The 25,633-nt window shown below is 41.2% G+C and overlaps 1 protein-coding gene across 42 annotated transcripts in view; it reads right to left on the bottom strand.

The window, feature by feature from the left end:
* PRRC2C (proline rich coiled-coil 2C) overlaps positions 1-25,633 on the bottom strand; it is a 75,799-nt gene that overhangs the window by 19,888 nt on the left and 30,278 nt on the right. For 32 of the 42 annotated variants that reach the window (XM_060276560.2, XM_088673623.1, XM_060276568.2 and 29 more), the window contains 10 exons: positions 22,394-24,781; positions 20,558-20,763; positions 20,055-20,209; positions 17,772-18,120; positions 16,834-16,919; positions 16,285-16,470; positions 13,178-13,429; positions 9,595-9,684; positions 5,969-6,070; positions 701-926 (listed from right to left, as the gene is read on the bottom strand). In XM_060276560.2, coding sequence (XP_060132543.2) covers positions 701-926; positions 5,969-6,070; positions 9,595-9,684; positions 13,178-13,429; positions 16,285-16,470; positions 16,834-16,919; positions 17,772-18,120; positions 20,055-20,209; positions 20,558-20,763; positions 22,394-24,781 — 4,040 coding nt within the window. The remainder of the gene's footprint in view (positions 1-700; positions 927-5,968; positions 6,071-9,594; positions 9,685-13,177; positions 13,430-16,284; positions 16,471-16,833; positions 16,920-17,771; positions 18,121-20,054; positions 20,210-20,557; positions 20,764-22,393; positions 24,782-25,633) is intronic. The other 10 variants (XM_088673628.1, XM_088673631.1, XM_088673636.1 and 7 more) reach the window with 2 other exon arrangements.

Raw genomic sequence — 25,633 nt, 5'->3', positions numbered from 1 at the left:
TTCTGCCCCAACCTTCTTTCCAAAGAAGATCAGGAAAACTAACAAAGCAGCAATATATATATATTTTAAAAAGAATACTTAACATTAAACACCTAGAAACATTGAAACACAGTTAACATATTCTTACAGGTAATACTTTCAAGGTTACCAAGAACAGTATATTTCAGTCATCAAATGCTTTGGAGGACATTTCACCAAGTGAGGTCTTGTCATGGGTCATCGCCAACCAGGCAACACCCGGACATAACAACACTAGCAGGACCTCCCATGCTAATTGAAGGGTGCCTACAAGAGGATTTGCCTAAAGTAGCTTCACAGATTACTTCTTCCTACATGTGATGGCCCACATCCAAAGAGTTAAACAGACCTAGAGCCTGAGTTTGCTTTTCCCCTCTTCCCTCCCCCTTTAGTGTCATGTCTTTTAGACTGTGGCCAGGGGCTGTCTTGCCTTGTTTCAAGGGACTGTATGCAAGCTGCTCTGGCAGTCTTTTTGACTGAAGGACCAAGAAACTTTCAAGGAGATGAGCAACTATATAACCTTTAGAAGACATCTGAAAGCAGCCCTGTATTGGGAAGCTTTTAAATGTTTAATTATGCTTTTATATATGTTGGAAGCCGCCTAGAGTGGCTGGTGCAACCCAGTCAGACAGACTGCGTAACAACAACAACAACAACAGCGGTGTAGTCCAAAAGCTTATACCTGACAATGAAGTTGTAGGTGTAACTGAAGCCACAGGAATGGGAGGCATTGATGCACTTGAGAAAGAGCTGTATGTACCACTGGTTGGTCCACTGCTACTGCTGCTGCTTCCACTGCCACTGCTGCCACCACTACCGCCACCTACTGGAGATGCTGATGATGTAGCTGGTGAATTCTTCTCCCCGACATTTGGTGAATTCTCCCATGCTTTGCGAGCAGACTCCATCTAGTCAGAAAAAGGAAATGGTTCCACTTTGAAATACATATTTAGCCCATTTAATTTTCACAGTGTCTTATTTTCACTTTGTCTCTCTAGATAGCATCCATACTCCTCTAGTTAGCTGCCAGGGAAACTGAATTGTTTTAGAATATTAGAGATAGAAATTGTTTAATGTTTTCAAAAAACATGGGGCAAGCATACAGCAAAGGTTAGAGCCAAGTGTGAATCATTACTATCTTTGATACATTTTAAAAAAACTTTTCTCAACAAAACCTTTTAGAAGTATTCCTCAGCTATTTAATCCACATTACATTGATAGCACCATTAATCTAACACATTTTACACTCTAGATCTGAATCTCAGGGACCCACAAGTATGCAATATGAACTAAGCCAAATGTAGCACAATCCTGCACATCAACCATAATACAGATTTCAAAAACCCCGACAAAACTTTTGCTTTTTATACCACAGTTTAGAATTTGCCAGTAACCAAAACCAGGATTAAATACTGTAGGTTTAAATAAGCTGGGCTATAATGGAAAAGTCAAAGAAGAGATTTGCAACCACATTTTCATTAACTGCTATCACTGGGCTTGCTTTTAAGTATAAAAATGTGCCCAAGACATGTGTCAACTCTTCACGGTTCTATATTGAACCTACCACCTCAGCATCTCTGAGCAGTCCTGAATAATGCATAAACTATGCATAAGCCACCATATTAATAGTACTCATACCTAATGAGGCATCATAAAATTGAACAGATTGTTACTTCTCTGGAAGTTGTATTATATTTTCTGCAGTGATTGAATACAGAAACAGGCGATGAAGATATATAATTACAATCAAAATTATTCAACCCTCATTGCAAATCAGGTTTATTAGCAAAATTTACAGACTTCCAGCTGTTTGCAATGAGCAAACTAAACAAAAGCAATTGAAATAGCTCAACACAACAGATGCTTCAAGTGGTTTCTCCAAATTCAGCTCAAATTGCAACTTATACTGGCTTCTCCCATCTCACTATTATTCAACCCCTTCATGGCAAGCATCTTAGTGTTGTTGTTGTTTAGTCGTTTAGTCGTGTCCGACTCTTCGTGACCCCATGGACCATAGCACGCCAGGCACTCCTGTCTTGCACTGCCTCCCGCAGTTTGGTCAAACTCATGTTGGTAGCTTCGAGAACACTGTCCAACCATCTCGTCCTCTGTCGTCCCCTTCTCCTAGTGCCCTCAATCTTTCCCAACATCAGGGTCTTTTCCAGGGAGTCTTCTCTTCTCATGAGGTGTCCAAAGTATTGGAGCCTCAGCTTCACGATCTGTCCTTCCAGGGAGCACTCTGGGCTGATTTCCTTAAGAATGGATAGGTTTGATCTTCTTGCAGTCCATGGGACTCTCAAGAGTCTCCTCCAGCACCATAATTCAAAAGCATCAATTCTTCGGCGATCAGCCTTCTTTATGCTCTCACTTCCATACATCACTACTGGGAAAACCATAGCTTGAACTATACGGACCTTTGTCGGCAAGGTGATGTCTCTGCTTTTTAAGATGCTGTCTAGGTTTGTCATTGCTTTTCTCCCAAGAAGCAGGCGTCTTTTAATTTCTTAGTAGAGCAGCCTTTTGCTGCTATTACCTGCTGCAAATGAGATGCATAGCCAGAAAGCAGCTTCTGGCACTGTTCCTGAGGAATCTTAGCCCATTCCTCATGAGGAATGGTCTTCACTTCAGTAATATTCTTGGCTTTGTGTGCTGCAACCGCCTTCTTCAAATCCCACCAGAGATTTTCTATGGGGTTCAAGTCAGGTAACTGTGATGGCCACTGTAGAACCTTCCGGGACTTCTTCTGCAACCAAGCCTTGGTGGAATTTCAGGTATGTTTGGGATCGTTTTCCCGTGGGAAGGTCCAGTGATGCCCAAGCTTCTCACGGACAGCATGTTTTCTCCTAAGATTTCCTGATACTTCAATGAATCCATCCTGCCTTCCACATGCTCCAAGTTTCCAGTGCCAGAGGATGCAAAGCAGCCCCAGAGCAGTGTGTTCTTTTCATTATTCTTCCTCCAGACATAATGCTGATCCATGGGGCCAAAAAGTTCCAATTCTGTTTCATCACTCCACAGAACAGTATCCCAAAACTTCTGTGGCTTATTTACATGATTTTGAGTATACTGGAGCTGACTTTTCTTGTGCTTTTGGTTCAGTAGTGGTGAACGTCTTGGAGTTTTGGCATGGAAACCTTCTGCACTTAGTAAGGCGCCTTACTGTGCTCACTGAAACATCAGTGCCTGCTGTCATCAAGTCTTGCTACAGCTCTTTCGCAGTCACTTGGAGGTTTTCCCCAGCCTGCCTTCTCAGTATTCTGGTTGCTGCCTCAGATAGCTTCCGTTTTCTGCCCTGTCCAAGTAGTGTAACCACTGTTCCTTTAACTTTGAACTTGCAAATTAGGCTTTCAACAGTGTTTCTGGGAACACGCAGTGCTTTTGCTATCTTCTTGAATCTTGCTCCTTGTTTGTGAAGGGTGATGATCTCTTCTCTATTTCTAACATGACCTATTTATCCATATTTCTAACATGCAGCCAAATTTGACACTCAGCAAACACCTGGCCAGCTCAGGTATTTCATGCTTTCCGTCTCAAGCACACTTGTTGCAACACACTTTGTTCAGCTGCATAAGGTGTGCTTGAGACAACACCTGTTGTATTTGTGCTGTTGTGAGGGATTCTATTCAGGGGAGTTGAATAATAGTGAGATGGGAGAAGCCAGTATGAGTTGCAATTTGAGCTGAATTTGGAGAAACCACTTGAAGCATCCGTTGTGTTGAGCTATTTCAATTGCTTTTGTTTGATTTGCTCATTGCAAACAGCTGAAAGTTTGTAAATTTTGATTTCAGCTTAACAGTTCAGCCTTAAAAACTCTGGTATTTACTTCCTTTCTTCCTGATGTTTAAGCATCTGCTTTGCGCTCTTGTGCCACTCAGTGAGTACTGAATAACTGCCACCACTGCTCTTCCTTTGAGTGAGAGAGGATGGTTGAGTTTGGTGCAGAAAATGGAAGGTCACCCACAGCCGTGGCCTCTTGCCTGCCTTTGAGCAAGAGCCTGGCCTGGCCTGATAACCCTTGCCATTGCCCCAACAATCCTTCTAACACCATGCTGACAGAGAGTGCAAAATACAGCATGCGCTTCAAACCTGCATAGGACAATTAGGAGAATACTGACGACAACCCATTGTATGTGTAACCACCCCCTGCAACTAGGCAATTGCAACAATCCAGCCAGGTTACACAGAGATCCAAGATTATTGTGTGTCATGAGAGGCATGCTGGTTTAGCCCCCCACAAACTGTAGGAAACATTTTTGCCACTAGTGTGTGGCCCTCAGGGGAAAAAGTTACTTATCCCTGCTACTTTCAGAAAAGTAACAATCAGTCAGTCTTCAGATGCCTCAGAACTTGTAGTTGTCTATGCGAGACAATTTTTATGGATAACCACTTTTGATCATAAGATTATGTATTACATGTATCAGTTTAAAATCAACCCTAAATTTTCTAATGCAACGGATTTCAGCTACAATGCATGCTGCAAATTAGCATCTTACTGGAAATTACCAGACAAAACTATATATTGGTTATTAAGTTTATTTTATGGCATTTAAAGCCTCCCCCCTCCCATTAAGTTTAATGTAAAATTATGTCCCTAGGTGTAAAATATTCAAGACACTACTCAGAAATATCAAATCTTCATTACAGAACACAAAAGGTTCAAATGTAAAACCTGTTTTAAGAAAGACAATAGCATGATAAGAATCAATAGCAAGACATTAGATACTGTTCATAACACAACTGCTGTATCAGAACATGGCATGTGCCTTTATCTACTCACTACCTTCCTATTGGCCTACCTGTCCACATTCACAACAGCAAGTTACATGCAAACTTTATACCAAATACCCAAATAGTTCCTCAGACTAAACAGAACAAAAGGGTACATTACTTTATCACAGCAATGCTTTCAGCCGAATACATCTACAGAGGCACAATAGTGAAGTTTAAATGATACGTCAATATGAAACAGATCAGAGAGGAAAAAGGCAGCACAGCCATGTCAATCTAAGCAACAACTGGAATAATTGTTGAGTGTAAGCTCTGCTGAAGTTGTGCACATTTACTTTACAAGTTGCTTTCAGCCCAGTGCTATGTTTGTTTTGCAATTTCCATAAGTATTTTGAAATGTGGGTCAGGTCTTCAAAAATTCAGTCTAGTCTCAGCTGATTAAGAGAGTTATTAGCATATACATACAATGTATGTCAATAAGACAAGAACCCCACCCTCTAAAATCTGTAATCACAGGGGACATGTTCCTATTTGGAATCTCTCTCACAAAACCTCTATTTAACTGAGTTATGCAAATACATGTTCTACCACTTTACAGAACTGAGAAGAATTGGTATCAACCTGTAAATAATGCTACTGAGACTCACTTTGCAGCATGAGATGCACAATATAGTCCAAATGAACACCGTCACCTATGAACACTACCTGGCTGCCTTCACAAACCTACCTCACACCATCACTAAAAAGGTCACACTAGTTACCACTTAATAGAAAATATTAAGCGATCAGCAAGTTCTAACACTGCCAGTCTCCTGCACAAAGTGTGCTGCATCAGCCAGCCAATATACATTACATATTGCTAACCTCAACAATAATTGCTCAAAACAATACAAGCTATTTCACAGGAAGGCATCTGGAACCACCTACATAGCTCATTTCCCATATACTCTCTATAGGAGGGGGAAATCACAATCATCCTAATAAGTCCTATCTGATATTCTGATGTGTATCTAGGATTTGGGTGGCAAGAGTCAGCTGATTGCTGTTAGTTACAAAGTGGGATAAAAGAAATGTAATGAACCCCCTTAGAAACTCTTGTTCTAGTGGTCTAAAAAGCAAAAACTGCCTTTTTGGTCTCTCCACTGAAGTTTGCCAGCAAGATCTTGATTAAGTCTTTCCCCTGCATGCAAGAAAATGACCCTTAGAGGGATGTGGTACATACCTTGAGGGTGAGGTCCACGGTAGCGGGAGAAACTGGAGTTAGGCTGGAGCTCTGTTGTAGAGCCTCCCTCCTAGGGAGGGGAAGGGTGTGGGGCAGGGGCACCTGAAAGGCAGGCAACACACATCACATTCTAGCTAGGTCTATAACAAAAGCCCCAACAAAAGCAAGAGCTCAAGCAATGCCGCTGAACTAGATTGTCTTTCAGGTGCAAGCATTTAGCAGGGAAGCTTTAACATAAAAAGGACAAAAAAGATCTGATAGGTGTGTGTGTGTGGGGAGACTTTCCGGTTCATAGTTATGGCTTGTTGACCATTTCCTTTTGGATTTAATTCCAAAAATTTAATTCAGGTTATTGTAATTCCCCTATACTGATTCTCACAGGACTCATTAAAGAAGTAGAATGATGGCCCTCAAACATTGAGAAATATCCTCCTTTCATAGTAAAATAAAAAAATTCCTTCAGTAGCACCTTAAAGACCAACTAAGTTTTTATTTTGGTATGAGCTTTCGTGTGCATGCACACTTCTTCAGATACAGTGAAATGGAAGTTTCCAGGCACTTATCATAGTGTCAGAGATGCACAAAAACTAAACTACTGCAGGAATAGTACAATTTTACTTGAACTTAACTAAGTGCAATCAATAGATTTCCTGAAGACTCAAATATAGACGAAACAAAGACATTGATGCTCCCTTACTCTTGGCCATTAACAGTGCTCTTACAATCATTCTTACAAAATACTGCCACAGAATGGAATTAAGCTAGTTTAAAGAATGAAGGTAGATGAAATTTTCAAACCACATATCTAGGAGTAAATCGAACTCCAAAAATACTGTACACAAGTCATCAGCATCCGAGAATTACACGGTACTCCAACATGGACATAATAATCAACCTCAAACATTTCAAAACTTTATGAACAAAAGGGATGACAAAGAAAGCCACAAACACCGCCACAAAGTATACTTAATAGGAAACAATTCACTAACTGGAAACTCTCTTGGAGAGTCATTCAAATCCTGCTCTCCTTCAAACACAAGCATGGTTAAGCCAGAGATGGAGTCGCAAAACAACAAAATAATAAGCACCAGGATTCCATAAGGGGACACTTTCTGTTGCCAGACAGCATTTGTCAAGGTGTACCATCAATCAAAGAACACAAATCCAAAGCCTTTGCAGACTTACCAAATAAAAATAAAGGTACATTGGATAAAAGCATTTAAATTCAATAACCACTGCCATTATTCTGCTCTTAAAAGTTCTAGGTTGCTTTGATCTTATTTGGCATCCACAATTGGTTTCCAAAGTTATTCACAGAATATCTAGGTGTCCACATATTGCAGCAGGAAATAAGATACTAGTCAGGAGAACCATTTGTAGAGGACCTGTACCACTTTGGCGAGAAACACGAGACTAACACACAAGCAGAATGATTACAATTCACATTGTATGCCCAGTTATTTAGAGGTCATTGCCCACACACTTCTCAATTTTGTGTGTGTGTGTGTGTGTGTTGCTTTTGCTTTTTCAAGCCCTTATAAGATGAACAGAAACTTCACTTCTCTCTTGTAGCTGTGGCTAAAGAGAGATATCTAACAGAGCCATGATTTGGCAGTGAGAAGCAACTTCATGGTCTCATGCTTTCACCCCTCAAACTTGTGCATGCCTTCTCATCCATTCTTTTCAGAGTTTGAGAGAACAATAATTTCCCATAATGTTTTAGTTGGGCAGCCCATCAATCCAAACCAGGGATTTAGACCCACTTCAAAGCATGACTCCAATCTCCACTTTGCAGGCAAACTATGGTTACTGCTAACCTGGATTATCCAATTTAGCTGTCAGCTGTTACAGTAATCTCAAACAGTGAAAGAGTAGGTGAAGGAACAGACTAATCATTGGGGGGGGAGGGGAGAGTAGAGAAGATGAAGAAGTGTGTAATCATAAATGGATGCTCCAACGGCTCCATGGCATATGAATTTACTCTAAAAGTGATATTATTGCATGAAAAGTCTGTTTTGTTACTTACACGCTTGTCCAGAGTTATGCCTACTAGCATAACACAAAAAGCCAATTTCAAGACTATGGTGCGAAGGGTGTATGTGAAAGACAACAAAGTAATTACTTGAGTAAGCCCTATTACTATATTATGATTGCAAATATGATCTTCAGGATTGCTCAATATGGATGTAGTTAAATTAACAAAATTCTTCCTGTATGTGTGACGAGTAATTTTTTTCAACATGTTCACCATGTTATATAGCAGATTGGCAATTTTGATATAGAAATAAATTCTAGTAAAACTGAAGTACATGCAGGTGCTGCTATTGGAATGGTCATTATACAAAATCTGAGTTATCTGAACACAAATAATTATGCCTAAACCTTGGTACATGGATGACTAATTCAGATATCCAAACAGTCAAAGTTTGCCCATTTCCTTACTTGGTTTTTTTGCTGGCCAGCAGCAGTCATTTCGGGCACAAAGCATGGAGGGAGATCAGACAAATCAGGGAGCAGGAGAGATCAAAGAAATGTTTTTCCTTTGTTTGGCTTTTGCTGATTGGCTGCAGCAGTTTCAGGCAGAAACCATTAAGTGAGGGAGGGAGCGAGATCAGACAAATCAGGGAGCAGGAGAGATCAAAGAAACAATTTTTTCATTTGTTTGGCTTTTGCTGACTGGCTGTAGCAGTTACAGGTAGGTAGCCGTGTTGGTCTGAGTAGAAGCAAAATAAAAAAAATTCCTTCAGTAGCACCTTAAAGACCAACTAAGTTTATATTTTGGTATGAGCTTTCGTGTGCATGCACACTTCTTCAGGCTGTAGCAGTTTCAGGCAGAAAGCATGGAGGGAGGGAGAATGGATAAATCAGATTAGAAATGTTCCCATAGGAAATAATGGAAATCATCAGCTCATTATGCAAATGCTCACATCATGAACGGTTTCCTGGGAATGCATTGTGTTTGGAGAATGGAACCTGCATGTAGACAATGCAGTGGAAAGAATCATGTAAGAAAATCCCTCCTGGTGTAATGGAGATGTCATGACTGGATGCTCTCCCACCTACTGCTGGGAAGGTAGCACTTTGGAAAGAAGAGCTAGGCCAGATTTCTTCTCAACGCACAGCTTTCTACAGGAAGGGAGGTGTTGTTTATTTTTAATGTGGAGGGTGATTTTATGCAAACCTCACCTATATTGTATATTCTGAAATCAGGCAAGCCCAAGAGAGATGACACCAAGTAATCCTTCTGAATGTGTAGTGAGAGCCTTAATGAACCTAGAATTAACTATTTTGTGAAAATCTCAATTGCCATAACAATATGCATTTCCTTACCACATAGGACTGCACACACAATATGCTAAAAACCCTATAGCCTAGTTTGCACTGATTGCTCAAACCACTTTCTATTTTCCCCACAATTCTTGAACGCCTCTCAAAATTCCATGTTCTGCTAGCCTTTATCTACAAGGTCTCTAACATTATTTTTGCATTGTTACTGCACAACAATAAAAATTACAGAAGATTTTTTCCATACCCAAGTAGATCTGTATAGCAGAGTTTTAGTTTTAAATGCCATGAAAAATAAAAGTTATGTTTATAGCTATGCTTAAAGTAACTAATAAGCTTACATTTGTCACTAAAGCCTCTTCCATCTTTGCACTGCTTGTAGCCACTGTACTGGAGTGAGAAGAAGGTGCTGTATAGTCTGTTACAGACTCCTGTAAAGAAAAGAAGTTGAAGAAGCTGACCTATACAATAACAAAAAAGAGCTTTGAAGAGATGAAAAAGCTAAAATAATCTCTCCATTAACAACTTCATTAACTAAACTGTCATATCACAATAAAGCATCATAAATAACTTTACATAACTTCATAATCCACAAAAAGGTACATGAATACACTTCTCCCCTAATAAAGCTATAACCTAAAGCATCAGCAGCAAGACAGCATGGCAAATGGATTGAAACAACATTCAAGTGAAGGCCATCAAAACCTGGCAAGCTCTTGATGCCTTCCTAAGGACCTGAGGAGATGTAGCTTAACAAAGCCCTACTGGTACTGAAATCAAGAACCATGAATGTACTATAGAAAATGCCTGCCAATTTAACTGTTCTTGAAGGTTGGCAGGTAAGATGGCCTCCATTGCCAACACTGGAAGTATGGGCAGACTGGTTGGGGGGTAGGCCTTAAAAACACACACCAAAAACCTCAAATCCAACCACTGGCCCTCCAGCTGTTGCTGAACTATAACGCTCATCACCCCCTGCATGGATGGCAAATGGTCAGCAATGATGCAAACTATGGACCAGAAACACCTGGAGGGCCAATGGTTCCTTTAAATGTCACCACCAGCACTTTAAATTAGGCTGAGAAACACACTAGCAACCACATGCAGTTTCAAAGCTTCACATGGTCTGACCACCTAGCTCCTATCAAGACACTTGACAATTGCATGCTAAACCAGCTGAAGTTTCAAAACTGTCTTTAAAGGCAACCCTACAAAGAGTCCAGCCTGGATGTGATAGAGCATTGATAAGTGTGGCCACATTTGACCTCTCTAATAGGTACATCAGCTGTAGCTGATAAAATGAGCTCCTGGCCACCATCACCTGTGCTTTGCCTGTTAATGTATAGTACACAAGAACTCAGAAAGTGTGTACTTGGTTCTTTAGTGGGAGTGCAACTCCATCTAATACCAGTTGTAAGGACCATGTGATCTCGCTACCTACAGATTTCAATCTTATCTGAATTTAATTTCAGCTTGTTTAGCCCCATCAGTCCAAAGACAACATCTAAATACCAGTTTAGGAATTCTACAGCTCCCTTGAAATCAGAGGACAAAAAAGAGGGTTAGATTTGAGTGTCACCTGCAAGCTAGACATTGCAGCCAAAACATCCAGCTGATGTCCCCCAGCAGTTTTATGCAGACAGTAAAAAGTATGGGGGACAAGACAGATCATTGAGGCACTCCACAAGTCCTCCTCAACCACCTTCTGAAAATGCTCCTCAAGGAGGAACTGGAAATGTTTACTAATTACTGAGGGCCCCCTATTTTTAAAAAGCCAAATCATGAACCCCCTAATTTTGAAAATTTTGATAACTCTATGGTAGTTACCTCTGCAAAGCAATGTTCTGAACAAAATGTGGGGTAGCCCCTAATAAGCAAAATATTTTAGGGATACTAAAAAACAGACTAGGGCTGAGTGATACCTGGTTTTCAACATTGTGATATATCAGCAGCTAAACATTACAATATTCTGATTCATCACAATGTCTGAAATTGGATATCAGGCATGGGGACGAGGGAAGGAGCAGCCACGGAGATCGCACAGGTGGGGTGAGATCATCATGTGATACTGGCGGTGCCTTGAAATCAGCTGCCCTGTTCTCCCTCATGTGAGGAACAATATATTGCCTGCATATTGCCAGGTCAAAATTGTTATTGTGGTGCGATTTCAAAACAGATTTTGGCCAATATATTGAAAAATCGCAGAGCGCTAGGCCAATCAAGGTTGTTTCTGTCCCAAATCCAGGCTGAAGCTGAACTGGGATCTTCACATGAATGGTGGTATACAAATTTAATAAACAAACAAATAATAGTAACTGGGATGGATCCAAATAATCAACATCTTCCTAAACTACCTGGAGTTGATATACCACATCCCACTCCAACACCATGACCCAAACTAGCCAATGTGAAAGTGGACAATAATTGTCCGAAGCCATAGGATCTAAAATGGCCTCCTTTATTACTTTTGTTTAAACATACAGTACAAATGTGCATTACTTTCCAATGGTGGATAGATGTGACTGTTAAAAGCCAATTTTTCTTCTTCTTCTGAAGTCTGAATAAAACTATTTGGAAAAATACTAAAATATTTTAAACAACATGACATGGAACATGCTTTAAAGTTCTAGACTGTTTTCCTTGATAGTTGATAGTCTGCTGTAGTCGAAACAACAACAAAAATTCCTTCCAGTAGCACCTTAGAGACCAACTAAGTTTACTTAGTTGGTCTCTAAGGTGCTACAGGGTTTAGGAAACGTTAACTACATGACTAACTGATGCTCAAATACTTGATTATTTTAAGGCAAGACGTTGCCTGAAAGAATATTTCCACATGCATCAACTGAGAAGTAAGAAGACTTCTCCCATATGGAGCAGAGGAGGGGAAACTTTGGCCCTGTCATTAGGTTAGGATGCAATGCTAGGTGAAACAATGGCTTAGCTTTGGGTAGCATGGCAGCAACATGACCACGGGAGGAGCAAAGCATCCACACTTTTTTCTCCAAGTACCCACATGCTCAATCATTCATGCTTAGCCAGGGTTTCGCTTCATTTTTGTGTGTACCAGAATCTATGAGCCCATGAAACCATACATTTTGGACAGTTCTTTGAAAAGTCTTCAAATAAAGAACAAATGAAACTGAGTGAAAGCAATGCAGAAAACACAACAATGTTCTTTGTCTTACGCTGATGTTTCCACCCTATTACTTCATTCTGGAACTAGGAGAAGTATGAGGAAACAAAGCTTTAAGCCAGAGGTCAGCAACCCTTTTCAGCCGTGGGGTGGTCCACCGTCTCTCAGAGCATGTGGTGGGCCGGGCTAATTTTTTTTTTTAGGGGGGAGGGAAATGAACGAATTCCTATGCCCCACAAATAACCCACAGATGCATTTTAAATAAAAGCATACATTCTACTCAGGTAAAAACACCAGGCAGGCGCTACAAATAACCCAGAGATGCATTTTAAATAAAAGCACACATTCTACTCATGTAAAAAAAGCGCTGATTCCCGAACCGTCCGCAGGCCAGATTGAGAAGGCAATTGGGCCGCATCCGGCCCACGGGCCTTAGGTTGCCTACCCCTGCTTTAAGCTGTTTCAGCTTCTTTCAGAGACTTGTAGCTATTGTTACTTTCCTACTAAAGCAAATCTCCATAAAAGCTGCCTGACGCAATATTTGAGCAAGAACTGCCGCCTTAAATGCTTGGATGCCTTCACTTACTCATAGCCATTTTTTAAAAATGGGTACTGCAAACTTTCTAGGATGAAGGCCATAGAAAGAGCTCTACTGAAGCCAGCTTCTCCATATTTATGAATATTCACTATATATGAATATTTATCATATCTGTAAGTATTCCACTCAGGTATATCTAAATTCCACCCATTCAGCACTGATTAGTTAAGTAGCCATTCCATTTAATTCTTACCTTTTGAGTTGCTCCAAACTCTGATGCGGGCACGGATATCATTGGTCCTATTTCAGTACCAAGTTCAGCAGTTGCTTTGCCTTCTTTAGAAGTAACAGGGTCTGGACTTCTGACTGCAGTAGGGCTTGATTTCTCTTGCCCCTCAGGGTCCCCTTGATGAGCCTCTTTTACTTTCTTGTTCTTTAATGACCGTTCTTTCCCAATGGGACCAGGCTTGTACTCTTTGTTTTCTATTGGACTCAAATCTGAAAGCTATGCAATGTATTAAAAGATTATTGCCTCTTCATTTCATAGAATCATAGAGTTGGAAGAGACCACAAGGGCCATCCAGTCCAACCCCCTGCCAAGCAGGAAACACCATCAAAGCATTCTTGACAATCATTTATTTATACAGCACATCTCAGGTGGGCACCATTACCATTAAAAGAGAACAAGGGAAGTGTTCATGGTGAGCTCTGGCACTTTTTTTTTAAAATAGAAAAATAGCATTGCTTCCTCCGAAGGCAGCAATGGGTGGCAAGCACAAACATGAGAAAATACTCCCATGATCCCTAGCTAACAGGACCAGTGGTCGGGGAAGATGGGAATTGTAGTCCAAAACATCTGGAGGGCCGAAGTTTGTGGATGCCTGATCTAGCTCATAATTGCTTCCAAACACTGGCCATACACCTTTATTGCCTCCTTCCTAGTTCAGATGGAATGGAGATATAGAACTGCGTGTCATCAGCATGCTGATACTGTGCTCCAAATTCTCAGATAAAAGCCCCCAATAGTTTCATATGCATGCTGAATAGCACAGTAGACAGAACAGACCTGTGAAGTCTCTCACAGCTCAAAAGCCGTGGAGTTGAGTACTTGGAGTACTATGGTCTCCTAGTACTATATTCTGATAGCAAACTTGCAGGTAGAATCACAAGCATAATACAGTGCTTCTAGCTCCCACCCCTGAGACTTGTTCCAGAAGGACACTATGTCCAATGGTGTTAAAAGCCACTGAGAGGTCAAGGAAAACCAACAGTTTTATTTCCCCATACTCTCTCCTATAAAGGTAAAGGTAAAGAAACTCCTGACCATTAGGTCCAGTCGTGACCAACTCTGGGGTTGCAGCGTTCATCTAACGTTATTGGCCAAGGGAGCCGGCATACAGCTTCCAGGTCATGTGGCCAGCATGACAAAGCCGTTCCTGGCGAACCAGAGCAGCACACGGAAATGCCGTTTACCATCCCATGGTAGCGGTACCTATTTATCTACTTGCACATTGAGGTGCTTTCGAACTGCTAGGTTGGCAGGAGCTGGGACCGAGCAACGGGAGCTCACCCTTTCGCGGGGATTCGAACCGCTGACCTTCTGATCGGCAAGCCCTAGGCTCTGTGGTTTAACCCACAGCGCCACCCGTGTCCCGACTCTCTCCTATAAAGATCATTAACCAAGGCGACCAAGGCTGTTTCAGAGCTGAAACCAGACACAATCTATCTATATATATAAAAATGTAAACTGGCCATGTCTGTTAGTATCCACATTTCACCAAAACCGCTTGCGCTCAAATTTTGACACAATGCCGCATGTGAATATGAGAGCAAGCCCATACCGTTTTCAAAGACAGATATCACACCTGTGCCATGTAAAAACCCCAAAACCCTGTGTTTCAAAACACACCACCCAGACGAAAATGCATTCTGGGAAAAGAACCCTCTAGCGGCAGCTATACTAGTACTACACCTGTAGAACCTTCCCTGTCAACAGCACCTCAGCTGCCATTTACATACTAGGCAGAAGCCTTTACAGACTAGGCCAAATGGAGGTACTGACTCACCTGGGTGGGGGTTGTGGGGGGATGGGACGGGATAGGTCAGGACACGGTGGGACCAGTCACAGGGATGTCCCGGGGGTGGGGGGAAGAGGGGGTGGGATACGTCATGGATCAACACAGTGTGGTGGCAGTCACAGGGATTAGCCATGGCAACGTGTCACAGGGCCAGCTAGTTAGATCTATATACTGTAACTGCTTCCTCTTAGTCAAACTGCAGCTGGATGGTCACCACTCTCTTGTCACCTTGCCATGAATGGAATTTTAGAGACTGGGTGGTAGTTTCTAAAACTTCTGGATGGAGGAAGGTTTAAAAAGGTATGCAATACTCCCTCTTTCAAGATGCTTCACATCATTGTAGGAAGGCTTTGACCACTCCCCCAGTCTAGTCAATCCCTGCTACTAGATTTTACCAGTCACGGGCAGAGATCAAGAGGGCACACAGTCAACCTCACTACTGTGTCCTGTCCATGTCCTCAGGCTACAACAGAAACTTATTCCACAGGCTGCATGCTCTGGCATAAAGTTTGGCATAGATCCGAGTGGTTTTGCCCATAAAGGGATTCACAAATCTCTCACAGTAAGCTATTGAATGGTTAATGAAACAATACCGGTCTGGACCAAGTCAATTTGCTACTCTGTAAAACTCTGCTGGGCATTCAGTGATTATATGCTCTCTTTGCCGCCGCCACTGAAAACATGGTAGGTGAAGCTATGTATCTGTACCTCTGTTAGGTTAGATTTGCACTGGGATCTACAGGAATCCACACATCCTACGTTTTTGCTAGTTTTGGGAATTGCTATAATTCATATTTTACAGGAGTGAAGTACAGTACTGGATTGCAATTCATTATTCCAATAAACAATGTAAGAGAGTATGTTTCAATTTTTATTATACAAGCTTCCTGGAAATGCAGCAATTTCTGGTGCCTTATAATTTTTTAATTATTGTCTATTTTTCTTCTTCTATTATTTCCTTATTTAGGTATTCTTGATGCTCCACTGTCTTAAGTTGTATTTTTGCTTTTCCTAGATAAATGTATAGATTCTGGAGTGAATTAATTTGTTTCAGTTATATCAACAAGCAATCACAGCAGTTTTTAACATGTGGCAGTTGATTTTGTGAGCACCTCACACAAATATTCAGTCTCCCCCCCCCAAAAAAAATGAGAAATATGTTAACCAGGATACAGAAGCATAGAAGTTTGATTATATTTCCCTCTTGGTGGAACACATGGCCACAAAAATGCAGCTTCTAAAATGCTTCTGTAGTTCACGAAGGTTGGAGAGTTTCACTTACCTTCTGTGCTTTTATAGGTCCTGCACGGGGTTGCTTTTGCCTTTGCTCCTTTGGTTCAAGAAGCTTCTCTGAGGTCTTCTCTGAAACTGGGCCAACTTCGCTATCACTCCCGCTAGATGCTGGAGCACCAAACTGAATAGTTTCTATTCCCAAATCAATTCCACTTTCTTGCCCAACTGTTGTTCCCTAGTAAGGGTCCCAGAAAGTTTAGTTTAACACAGGCACACTTTTGTTCCATACTGCAACATTCAATTAAGTATTTCACCATAGCTCTAATGATATCAGCAAATTTATATTACAACCATTGAAGATTATATTTCATATCGATCAGGTTTTATTTAAGGTATCAGATATTGGTTTGAAGATGTAACACCTGTAAGCTAGCTTCCTACTAACGAGTAATGGCTGTTTTACCTGTGAAAACTAAACTAGTTACCCATTTGACAAAATGGATAATGGATAATGTGTTTTGCTCTTTTTTCTTCCAGCCACTGACAAATTACCGGTAGAACACAGCTAACAATAGATGAAAACATGTCTGTTCATTACCTCTGGAGATGGAACTGATCCAAACGATGTCAAAGGCTTATTCCATGCACTGACTGAAGGAGGCTGGGGAGGACTAATGGGTCCCACTAAAAGTCCAGAGAACAAAGTGGAATTAGAACAAAATTTGATAGTATTAAGTGCTAATTGCAAACTATGATTCCCCCCACCACTTACATAAAATTAGTGCAAGGCAGCATGCTGCTTGCTAAGAATTCAAAATATTTTAACATATTGCATGAAATGGTAAGAGAACATTCAGGGCAAAGTATCCCAGTTATCTGTTCACAAAGAACACATTAATAAAGCGTGTGCTAGGAGTTCAGCAATTCTATTGCTTCTAGATTGATTTCTATATTATCTACATCTTCCTCTCAAGTAGTAGAGGTCAATGAAAATAAATCAAAAGTTCAGGTGGTTGGCATTTGTGGGAAGATCAAATACAGTAAGCTTTTCATTTTTTGATTAAAGCTGAAATGCCTAAAAATACCTACTGGCATTAGCCTAGGTAAGAGAAAAAGCTCATAGAATTGTAGAGTTGCAAAAGACTCTGAGGGTGATCTAGTCCAACCCCCTGCAATGCAAATGAACAAAGATATGTCATAGCAGTAAATAATTCTCAACAATTTCCTTTCAAAAAGTGTCTACAGAAAGGGCAAATGGCAGGCAGTAAATGTTTTCACAAACATTGGGTAGTCCTACCCATACATAAGAACAGTGACGTCAGAGAAAGGAGGACTGAGCCTGGGTATATGTGGACAAGCCTTGCAGCTCTCCATCATTATAAATCACTTCACAGGACAGCTTATCTATGTGGAGGATCCAAAGCATCAATCCAGGAGTAACTCAGGTGCCCAGGAAAGGTTGTTTGTTACCCAAGATCTCAAGCACACATTTTTTTCTTGCATGTCTTACTAGGAGGGGGAAAATGGCTTGCTTACATTTTTTTGAGATGTCACTGAGGACTGTTGTAGGGGGCACTTTATTATCCCATAATTCGGTTCCTACAGCATTATGAGATGGTGTGTTCTGAAGAGTTTTGCTTGTTGCTGTATACTCGGTGCTGCTGTTTGCTGCACAGGTTGCCTGTGGTTGCAGCTGAACTGAAGTCTGTGGACTTGGAATCTGAGACACACACGGCAGTGTGAGTTGTGGTTGAGCCTGAATCTGTTGAGTGGCGGCGGCGGCCGCTGCTGCTGCTGTCGCCTGCTGCTGCTTTTTGGCAAACCTGGGTGGTAGTTTGGAATTTGGACACCTTCCTTTTTCATTTGAACTCTTTTTGGTCCAGACCTAAAAATATGTAAGATTGTTAAGAGAGCCTGCAGTTTATCTGCCAGAACAGCTGAAATGGAAACTCTGCTCCAAAGAACTGTTAGATATTTTGTTTTCCCATATACATCAGTTGGGCTTTTTAAAGCTACAATAGGGAAAATTGAAGGTTTTATAAAAGGTTTATTAAATCACAAGACATATGGAGAAAGTAAGCAGGAACACTGATTTACACTCAATATAAAATGGTCATCCACTAAAATTGACAAGAAGCACATTCAAGATGAAGTACTTTTTGCAAACAATATACAATTTAACCTATGGAACCTATTGCCACTGATATGATATCCACTAGGAGTAAGTCACTCTAAAATAAAGATTGGATGAACCTATGGATGAAAGTACATCAATTAGCTACTACTAGCTGCAAAACTGATTCCTTATTTTCAGTGCCAATATAGCAATGGGCTCAATTCTCATAATATCCTGATTGTGAACTCCTGAGGCACTCTGGTGGTCAGTCAGGGTTCATCCACACTTCCACTTGTCCCTTGCTTAGAAAGCACAGGCCTGAGTGGTTTTCCCCTTGTCCTGTTCCTTTCCTTTATGTATATTATTTATGATTTTCAATTTTATACATTTCAATAATTTTACAGCCATTTTAATATTTCAAAACTTGACTTCTTTCCTCCGCTTTCCTCCCTTAAATTTATTTTTTATATTTTCTGGATATCCAAATTAACTTAATTCGTTCATTTATTCATCTACTTTAAATATACAGTAGAACCTCGGTTTATGAACATCATATTTTTTCTTTACCGCTATAGCTTCCAACGGAGAGAGCCATAGTGGTGTTTTAACCTCTAATAGATTTTTGCATTTATCCCATAGTCTACACATATTTTTCCTAATTATATGATTTGTAAATCCTTTATGTACTTACACCTTTTCATATCATAAATAAGTGTGCCAACCAAAAATAGAATACATGAATTCTGTAATGTCATCCATTCCTTCAACCAACAAAGATAGGATGCTTCACAGTATAGTCTCATATCTGCCAGGGAAAAACCTCCTCTCTCTTTTGCATCTATCAATATTTTATATTTTATTCTCAGTTTTTCCCCTTGCCAAATATATTTAGAAATACCTTTTTGCCCTGTTTTGCCCAGGGAAAACACAGTTTTTAGTGCTAAATCGGAGAAAGTCCAAATTGTTGTTTGCTCCAATTTAGTGCCAAAGAACTATTTGCAGTTTTCTACATGGGAAAGCAGCAGGATAAGAGGAAGTGTGGAGAAGCCCTCAGTCCTGAGAACACTCAGCTGGTCAAGCAAAGGATTTGATCTTAGAGCTATATTGAGAAATCTGCCATGAACTGCAAGTAGCACGTGTTGCTCAGAGCTGGAACACCAGACCTTTAATGACTATCAGGAAGCACTGTTAGCGCTAACTGGCATTTAAGCGACTTCCCAAATAACACCAATGAAAATGGGCAAGTAATACAAGACTGAAATGTGTTGCCATGAAGGGTTAGGTTTACAAATTCCACCACAGGTTTTGACATTTTTGAAGAAAGTTTATTTATTTATTCTGTTTCAGCCTCCACCAAAGGGCCAGAAAATAAATAAATAAATCAGGGTTCCTGTCAAATAAGTAAGAAATTCACTACATTTTTTTTAAAAAACACCATAACTGCATCATACAAAACTGAGCAACTCAGTATTCTTCTGTGAGAACTGAAGTTTGTGGGTAGCCTGAGAGGCTGACACCCATGGAATAAGACTATTTCAGAAAGTAACCAGCTCAAGTGAACAGTGCTTTTAGAGAAATCTTGCTACTGAGTTATTCATGCAAGTGAGCTCACAATGGAGGGCAGGAACGCACTGCATATGCACATATTATGTGTACAAAAAAGATGCCTGGGACAGAGAGAGGAGATACATATGATACTAAACCTGCACTGTTTGCTCTTCCTTCTTCCTGCGTTCTTCGTCTTGCAGGCGTTTTTGTTGCTTTTTTGATACCACTTCAGTAAAACCATCATTGTTCAAATTGGACTGGGAATCTTCAACTACTGTCACTTCAGGGTGGTCATCAATAATTACAACACCTGTAATGAAGGTCCAAAATTTAGTTATAATTAACCCCTATTCAAATTAATGAAGCCATCATCTGTGGGGTTGATTCAAATGGCAGAAAAAAATAAAATAAAATACTATTATACTGCAGACCCATTTATGCACGTTCAGGAAGTGATCCAAAAAGTCACACAAGAAGCAGAATAGGGCAGGGTGGAATGGGGGGTTGCAGGCTTTTTCCAATGGTGTTTCAAATATACACAATTTCACTGATGTGTGCAGTGCCTCGGAACATAACCCCCACGTAAGTGTGTGTGTGTGTGTGTGTGCGTGCGCCTGTAATACATTTAAGATTCTTAAGAGGAGCTTCCAGTACATACTTGCATAGTTGTTAAGGTCAAATTGAGAAATTGCATCCACTTTCTCCTTCACTTTCTTTGGACCAGCTTTCGGCTCTTCTCGCTTCTTGATGTTGGGATCTTTGGAAGCTTTCAGCGCAGCAGCACTGTTCCCACTTTCTTCTGGATGTAAACTGCTCCCAACTGTTTCAGCACTAATCACAACTGCAGCTTGTTCCTCAAATGGTCTGTATCATAAACACAAAATGAGATAGCAATGTAGCAAAGGGTGGAGAAGGGAGAGATAGAGCTACATAGAACTTTACTAAGACTTTAGTTGAAGCTAACACACTCCATTTTGTGCATCACAATGAATTAAGAAAAGATACTGAGAAATGACAAAGGAAGTAGAAAGATGACAAAGAGCCTATAACCAAGTTATAGGAAGAAAAACTGATGGGAGTTGCATTTGGTCTAGTTCAAAACTTAAGTGGGTGAAATTGTGTAACAAAAATTTAGAGGCAGAACTTAACTACAGGAGTGCTATCGGCATTTCCCTGAAAATATCAAAAGTGGGGATTTTACGGGGGGGGGGGCAAACCTGGTGGTAGAACACACGCCTTGCATGCCCTGACATGTCCTAGTGGAAACAGCTGGGAAAAACTCCTGCCTAAAAACCTTGGAGCAACTGTCTGTCTGTTTGGGTTAGATAGACCAATGTTCCGACTCTGCATAAGACAGATATCTTTGTCCCTATAGACACTTGTTTTGAGTATAGCCTATTTTAATGGCAAGAAAGGGATCTCTAGATGTGTTGATTCAGATACAGTACAGTGGTACCTCGGTTTAAGTACACAATTGGTTCCGGAAGTCTGTATTTAACCTGAAGTGAACTTTCCCATTGAAAGTAATGGAAAGTGGATTAATCCGCTCCAGGCGGTTCTGCGGAGTGCCGTGTTTCTCCGAAAATAAGCCATATCCCGAAAATAAGTCATACCCAGAAAATAAGCCATAGTGATAGGCAGTTTAACCTTGTAGGTTAAACTGTACCATACTTAATTAAAAAAAGGACATCCCCTGAAAATAAGCCGCTGCATGTTTTTTTTGAGGAAGAATAAATATAAGACGGTGTCTTATTTTTGGAGAAACACGGTACTCAACCTGGAGCGTACTTAACCCGAAGTATGAGTGTAATTGGTTCTGGAAGTCCGTACTTAACCTGAAGCGTACTTTCCCATTGAAAGTAATGGAAAGTGGATTAATCTGTTCCAGACGGGTCCGTGGAGTACTTAAATTAAAAGAACTCAACCTGAAGCGTACTTAACCCGAGGTATGACTGTATAATTTAATTGGATATGACCCACAGATTTGTTTTTCTTCTGCCTACACTGAGCTACAAGGACTGATAAAGGTTCTCAAGCTCAGAAGCCATATTTGGTTAGCTAAAGAGATTCTGTTTTAGTACGGTAGTTTGGGAAAACCTGGAACTGGTGCAGAAAATTATAATTCCTCACCAGATTTTAACACAAAAGAGTAAGTGACTCAATTCCACAACTTGTAATGAGAAAATAAACTTTAAAAAGGTAAAAAGCAGCTGGGGTTACAGGTGCCGGAGACAAGAATAATTTGGGGCAAGCATAATTGCTGGATGGTGGTTTGCTCTTCACAGCTTTCTGTCTCTATCCATAATTATCACCTCAATTTTCCATTTATTTTACAATCATTAGATACCACTTATCAAAGCTAGTTAACTCAAACCACTGAATGGTCATAACTCTTTAAACCAATTTGGTTAATCGAACCTATTTTTAAGTTTCCAGTGAACTCAGTAATTGAATGAAATTTCTGCATCAATCTTCCAGTGACAAACATACTTACCCCCTTTTCCCAGTTCTTGTTGGAGGGCCACTTCTCCTTTCATTTCTTGGCCCTGAGAAGTTTCGTCCAGATTTGGGTGGTCCACTATTTCCACGACGATTTTGCCGATCAATTCCAGGCCGCTGACTGGAAAAACTTCTCTTGGCTATTTCCCTTTTGGGGGCTAGTGTGTTTTCCCCAGTCTTAACAGCTGCCTGTGCTGCAACATCTGCTATTTTTTTTTCATCCCTCTCACGCCTCTCATTGAAATCACTACTTTCTGAAGCCGTTTCCCACTCTTCATTTGCTTGGTCTGAGGAGTTCTGATTGGACAAGTCTGGTGTCTTACTTCCGGACACCTCCAAAGTAGTGCTTGGCTGTTCATTAACTGCACTACTCATTGCAGCACTTGATGATGAGCTGGTTGTGACTTCACTTATTTTTGATGCTGCCTCTCTCTCTTTTAGACGCCTAAAGCGTGGTGGCTTATCTTGCCTGGGAGGTCGTGCAGGTCTTTGCCTTCGAGGCCTTTCCCGAGCAGGATCAAATTTTCTCTCAAACTTTGCAGGTGGCCTTTTATCCAGTGATATAGAACCATAATGGTCATGCCTTTGTGGAGGCTCCCCATCTTCAAGTTTGGGGGGATCCATCTGCCTTGGGTTCCACTGATTCTCTCTGTATCCTGGTTTCCTAAGAGTAGATGGCCGAGGTGGACGGCCAACTGGATCTCTACCCCCACGTCTGAACATGCCCCCCCTGCCACGTCTAGAAGGTTCTCCTTTAGGAAGAAAACCTGGTTTGGGTTTATTCTCATCTTCCCTCCCATAAGTTTTGTCTAAAACCCTATTGTCCCCTCGGATATTATGTTCAGGTTTATAAGACAATACGGCTTTTGCAGGCTTTTTGACATCTGTCTTTTCTTCTCTCTTTGGGTGTCTGCCTTTGCTTAAGCTGTCCTTGTCTGAAAGAAGGGTGTCACTTGCACTTTCATGCACTTCACTGTCAGAGTCAGTTTCTGAGCCTCTCTGTCTTCGCCGTTTTGGAACGACTTCAAAATCGGAGCTCTCACTACGGGTTTCACTTTCTTCTCGCTGCCTAAGAGGACCGGAAGGCACGTGCTCCACTCGAGGCTTAGTGTCTCTGTAATGCGGATAGTCTCTATTGTGGCCTCTTCCGCCTCGACCCCTGCCTCCATAAGAACCTCTGTAGCTTCGTCCTCTAGAATAATATTCTCCACGTCCTCTGCCTCTGTATCCTTGGTCTGGGAACCAGTCCCTATCCCTAGCTTCTTTCCAGTATGTTCTGGGAGGCAAACCAGGTTCTCTTCTCACAGGTCTAGTTTCCATACGAGGTCTCTCTACAGTTCGTTCTTTGTTGATTACTTTCTCTGGCTGCTTTTCTTCCTTTGTTGTGCTGACAGGCTGCTGAACTGGTTGCTGCTGGATAGTAAGGGATGGAAGCTCAACAGCAATTTGTGGACTAGGCAGCTGTGGAGCTATGGGTGGAGATGTCTGTACTGCAGGTGGCTGCTGAGACGCTGGTGGTACAGGCTGCTGTACAATGAGAGGCTGCTGGACAATGAGAGGCTGCTGCACAGCAGGTGTAACTGTAGACTGCACAGGAGCATCTGTACAGTCTGAAGCTTGTGGTGTGCTTTGCAATGCCTTTTTACCACCTGTGGTGGTCTTCTCTGGTTCTAGCCTGGGAGGTGGAACCTGAGCCTGTTCCTTTTTCTCAATCTTGCTAGCTCTCTCATTTGTCAGTTTCTCTCCTTCTCTTTCCTTCTTTTGTTCACGCTCTTCTCTTTGCTCACGCTCTTCTTTCATATCTCGAAGGATAGGCTTTTTAATAGGACCAGACCTTCTCACTGGCCTATCACTACCTTCCTCTCTTCTCCCATAACCTGGTCTTGGACCCCACCTAGTTTCAGATTTAGGCTTAAAGGGTTTTTCAGGCTTTGGCCCTTCAGACAGCCTATTAGTTACAAAGACTTCTTTTTTCAGTTTACTATCTATTCTTTCAAGAATTGGTTCTTTTGGCTCAATGTGTCTGCTGGTGACTTTGGGAACATTTGCTTGTGTATCATTTGCTTGGTCTTCAGATTTCAGAGAATGGCTTGACCCATGAGAAATGCTCTTCAGGGAAATATTGCTCTCTTCTACAAGTATTTCTTCTTCCTTGGAGATTTGGGAGACATTTTCTGCAGTTACTTCAAAACTCAGTGCAGGAGCAGGTGTGTCACTTTGGTGAGGCTGAGCATCTTCTAAAGACCTGGCTGAAGTCTTCTGTACACTCATTTCACTGGGTTCTTTGAAGAAGTCCACCTTTGTCTGAGAGTCCAAATGAATCTGTTCTGCTGAGTAAACCTCTTGAACAGTTATGTGTTCTTGATCCAGAAGTGTGTCAGGCCTAAAAGAAGGAAGCCACAATTTAAGTTGAAGTCCTATCAAAGTCTCTCTATATTAAACATGTTAAAAAGAATGCAGGACAACTGCTGTAGGATTAGCTCATACAATGTTCACAAGAGACAGAAAATCATTTCTGAGAGTATTTTAGCCAATGAACTTGTGGTGGGGACGAGGCTAAAACAGGGGTGGCTAGCCTTTGGCCCTCCAAATGTTGCTGGATTGCAACTCTCATCATCCCTGACCTGACAATTGGCCATGCCAATAGTGCCCCCCCCAAAAAAAATATTGCACTAACAAACCCCAGAAGCAGCCAACTAGGAGGAATCATTCTGTCCGGTCACTTCAGATTCAATAAAATATATGAGGTGCACTGAATGTTCTACCTGTATTACTGAGCGTCTACCATGCAAAAAACTCAGCTCACTGTATACCTTCATATTTGAAAGTGTACAAAGCCAGAGCAGATACCAAGATTATGTTCAGAGTCCAACCTTGTATACTGCGGATTAATGAATCCCTAGAGAGAGAACATAAACTACCTATTTGAGAAATACCTTTTGTGCCCCCAAATGTGTCCCTAATATAGTCTTACAACTTGAAGCAAGGCATTTGTTATTTGCAAACAACAGCGTTGCCCCTTGGTTATTGGATTTTATGCTCAACACACTTGGACTATCACAAGCTTTGTCTGCAGGCCAGATCCCAACCTCCCCCAAAGACCACTTTGACAGCTGACATCAGGTAACAACTTCAAAAGGCCCCACTGAAAGTGAGTCCCTTTGCACTGTGAACACCAAACAGCTGCAAGCACACATTCAAATGTCTTGCTTTCAGCTTCAGACCCCTCAGGTGC

This window comes from Zootoca vivipara, chromosome 7 (assembly GCF_965207765.1).
Source record: "Zootoca vivipara chromosome 7, rZooViv2.hap1.1, whole genome shotgun sequence".
Classification (NCBI taxonomy): Eukaryota; Metazoa; Chordata; class Lepidosauria; order Squamata; family Lacertidae; genus Zootoca; species Zootoca vivipara.
The sequence above is the reverse complement of the archived record's forward strand: the minus strand, read 5'-3'. Positions and strand labels throughout refer to the sequence as shown.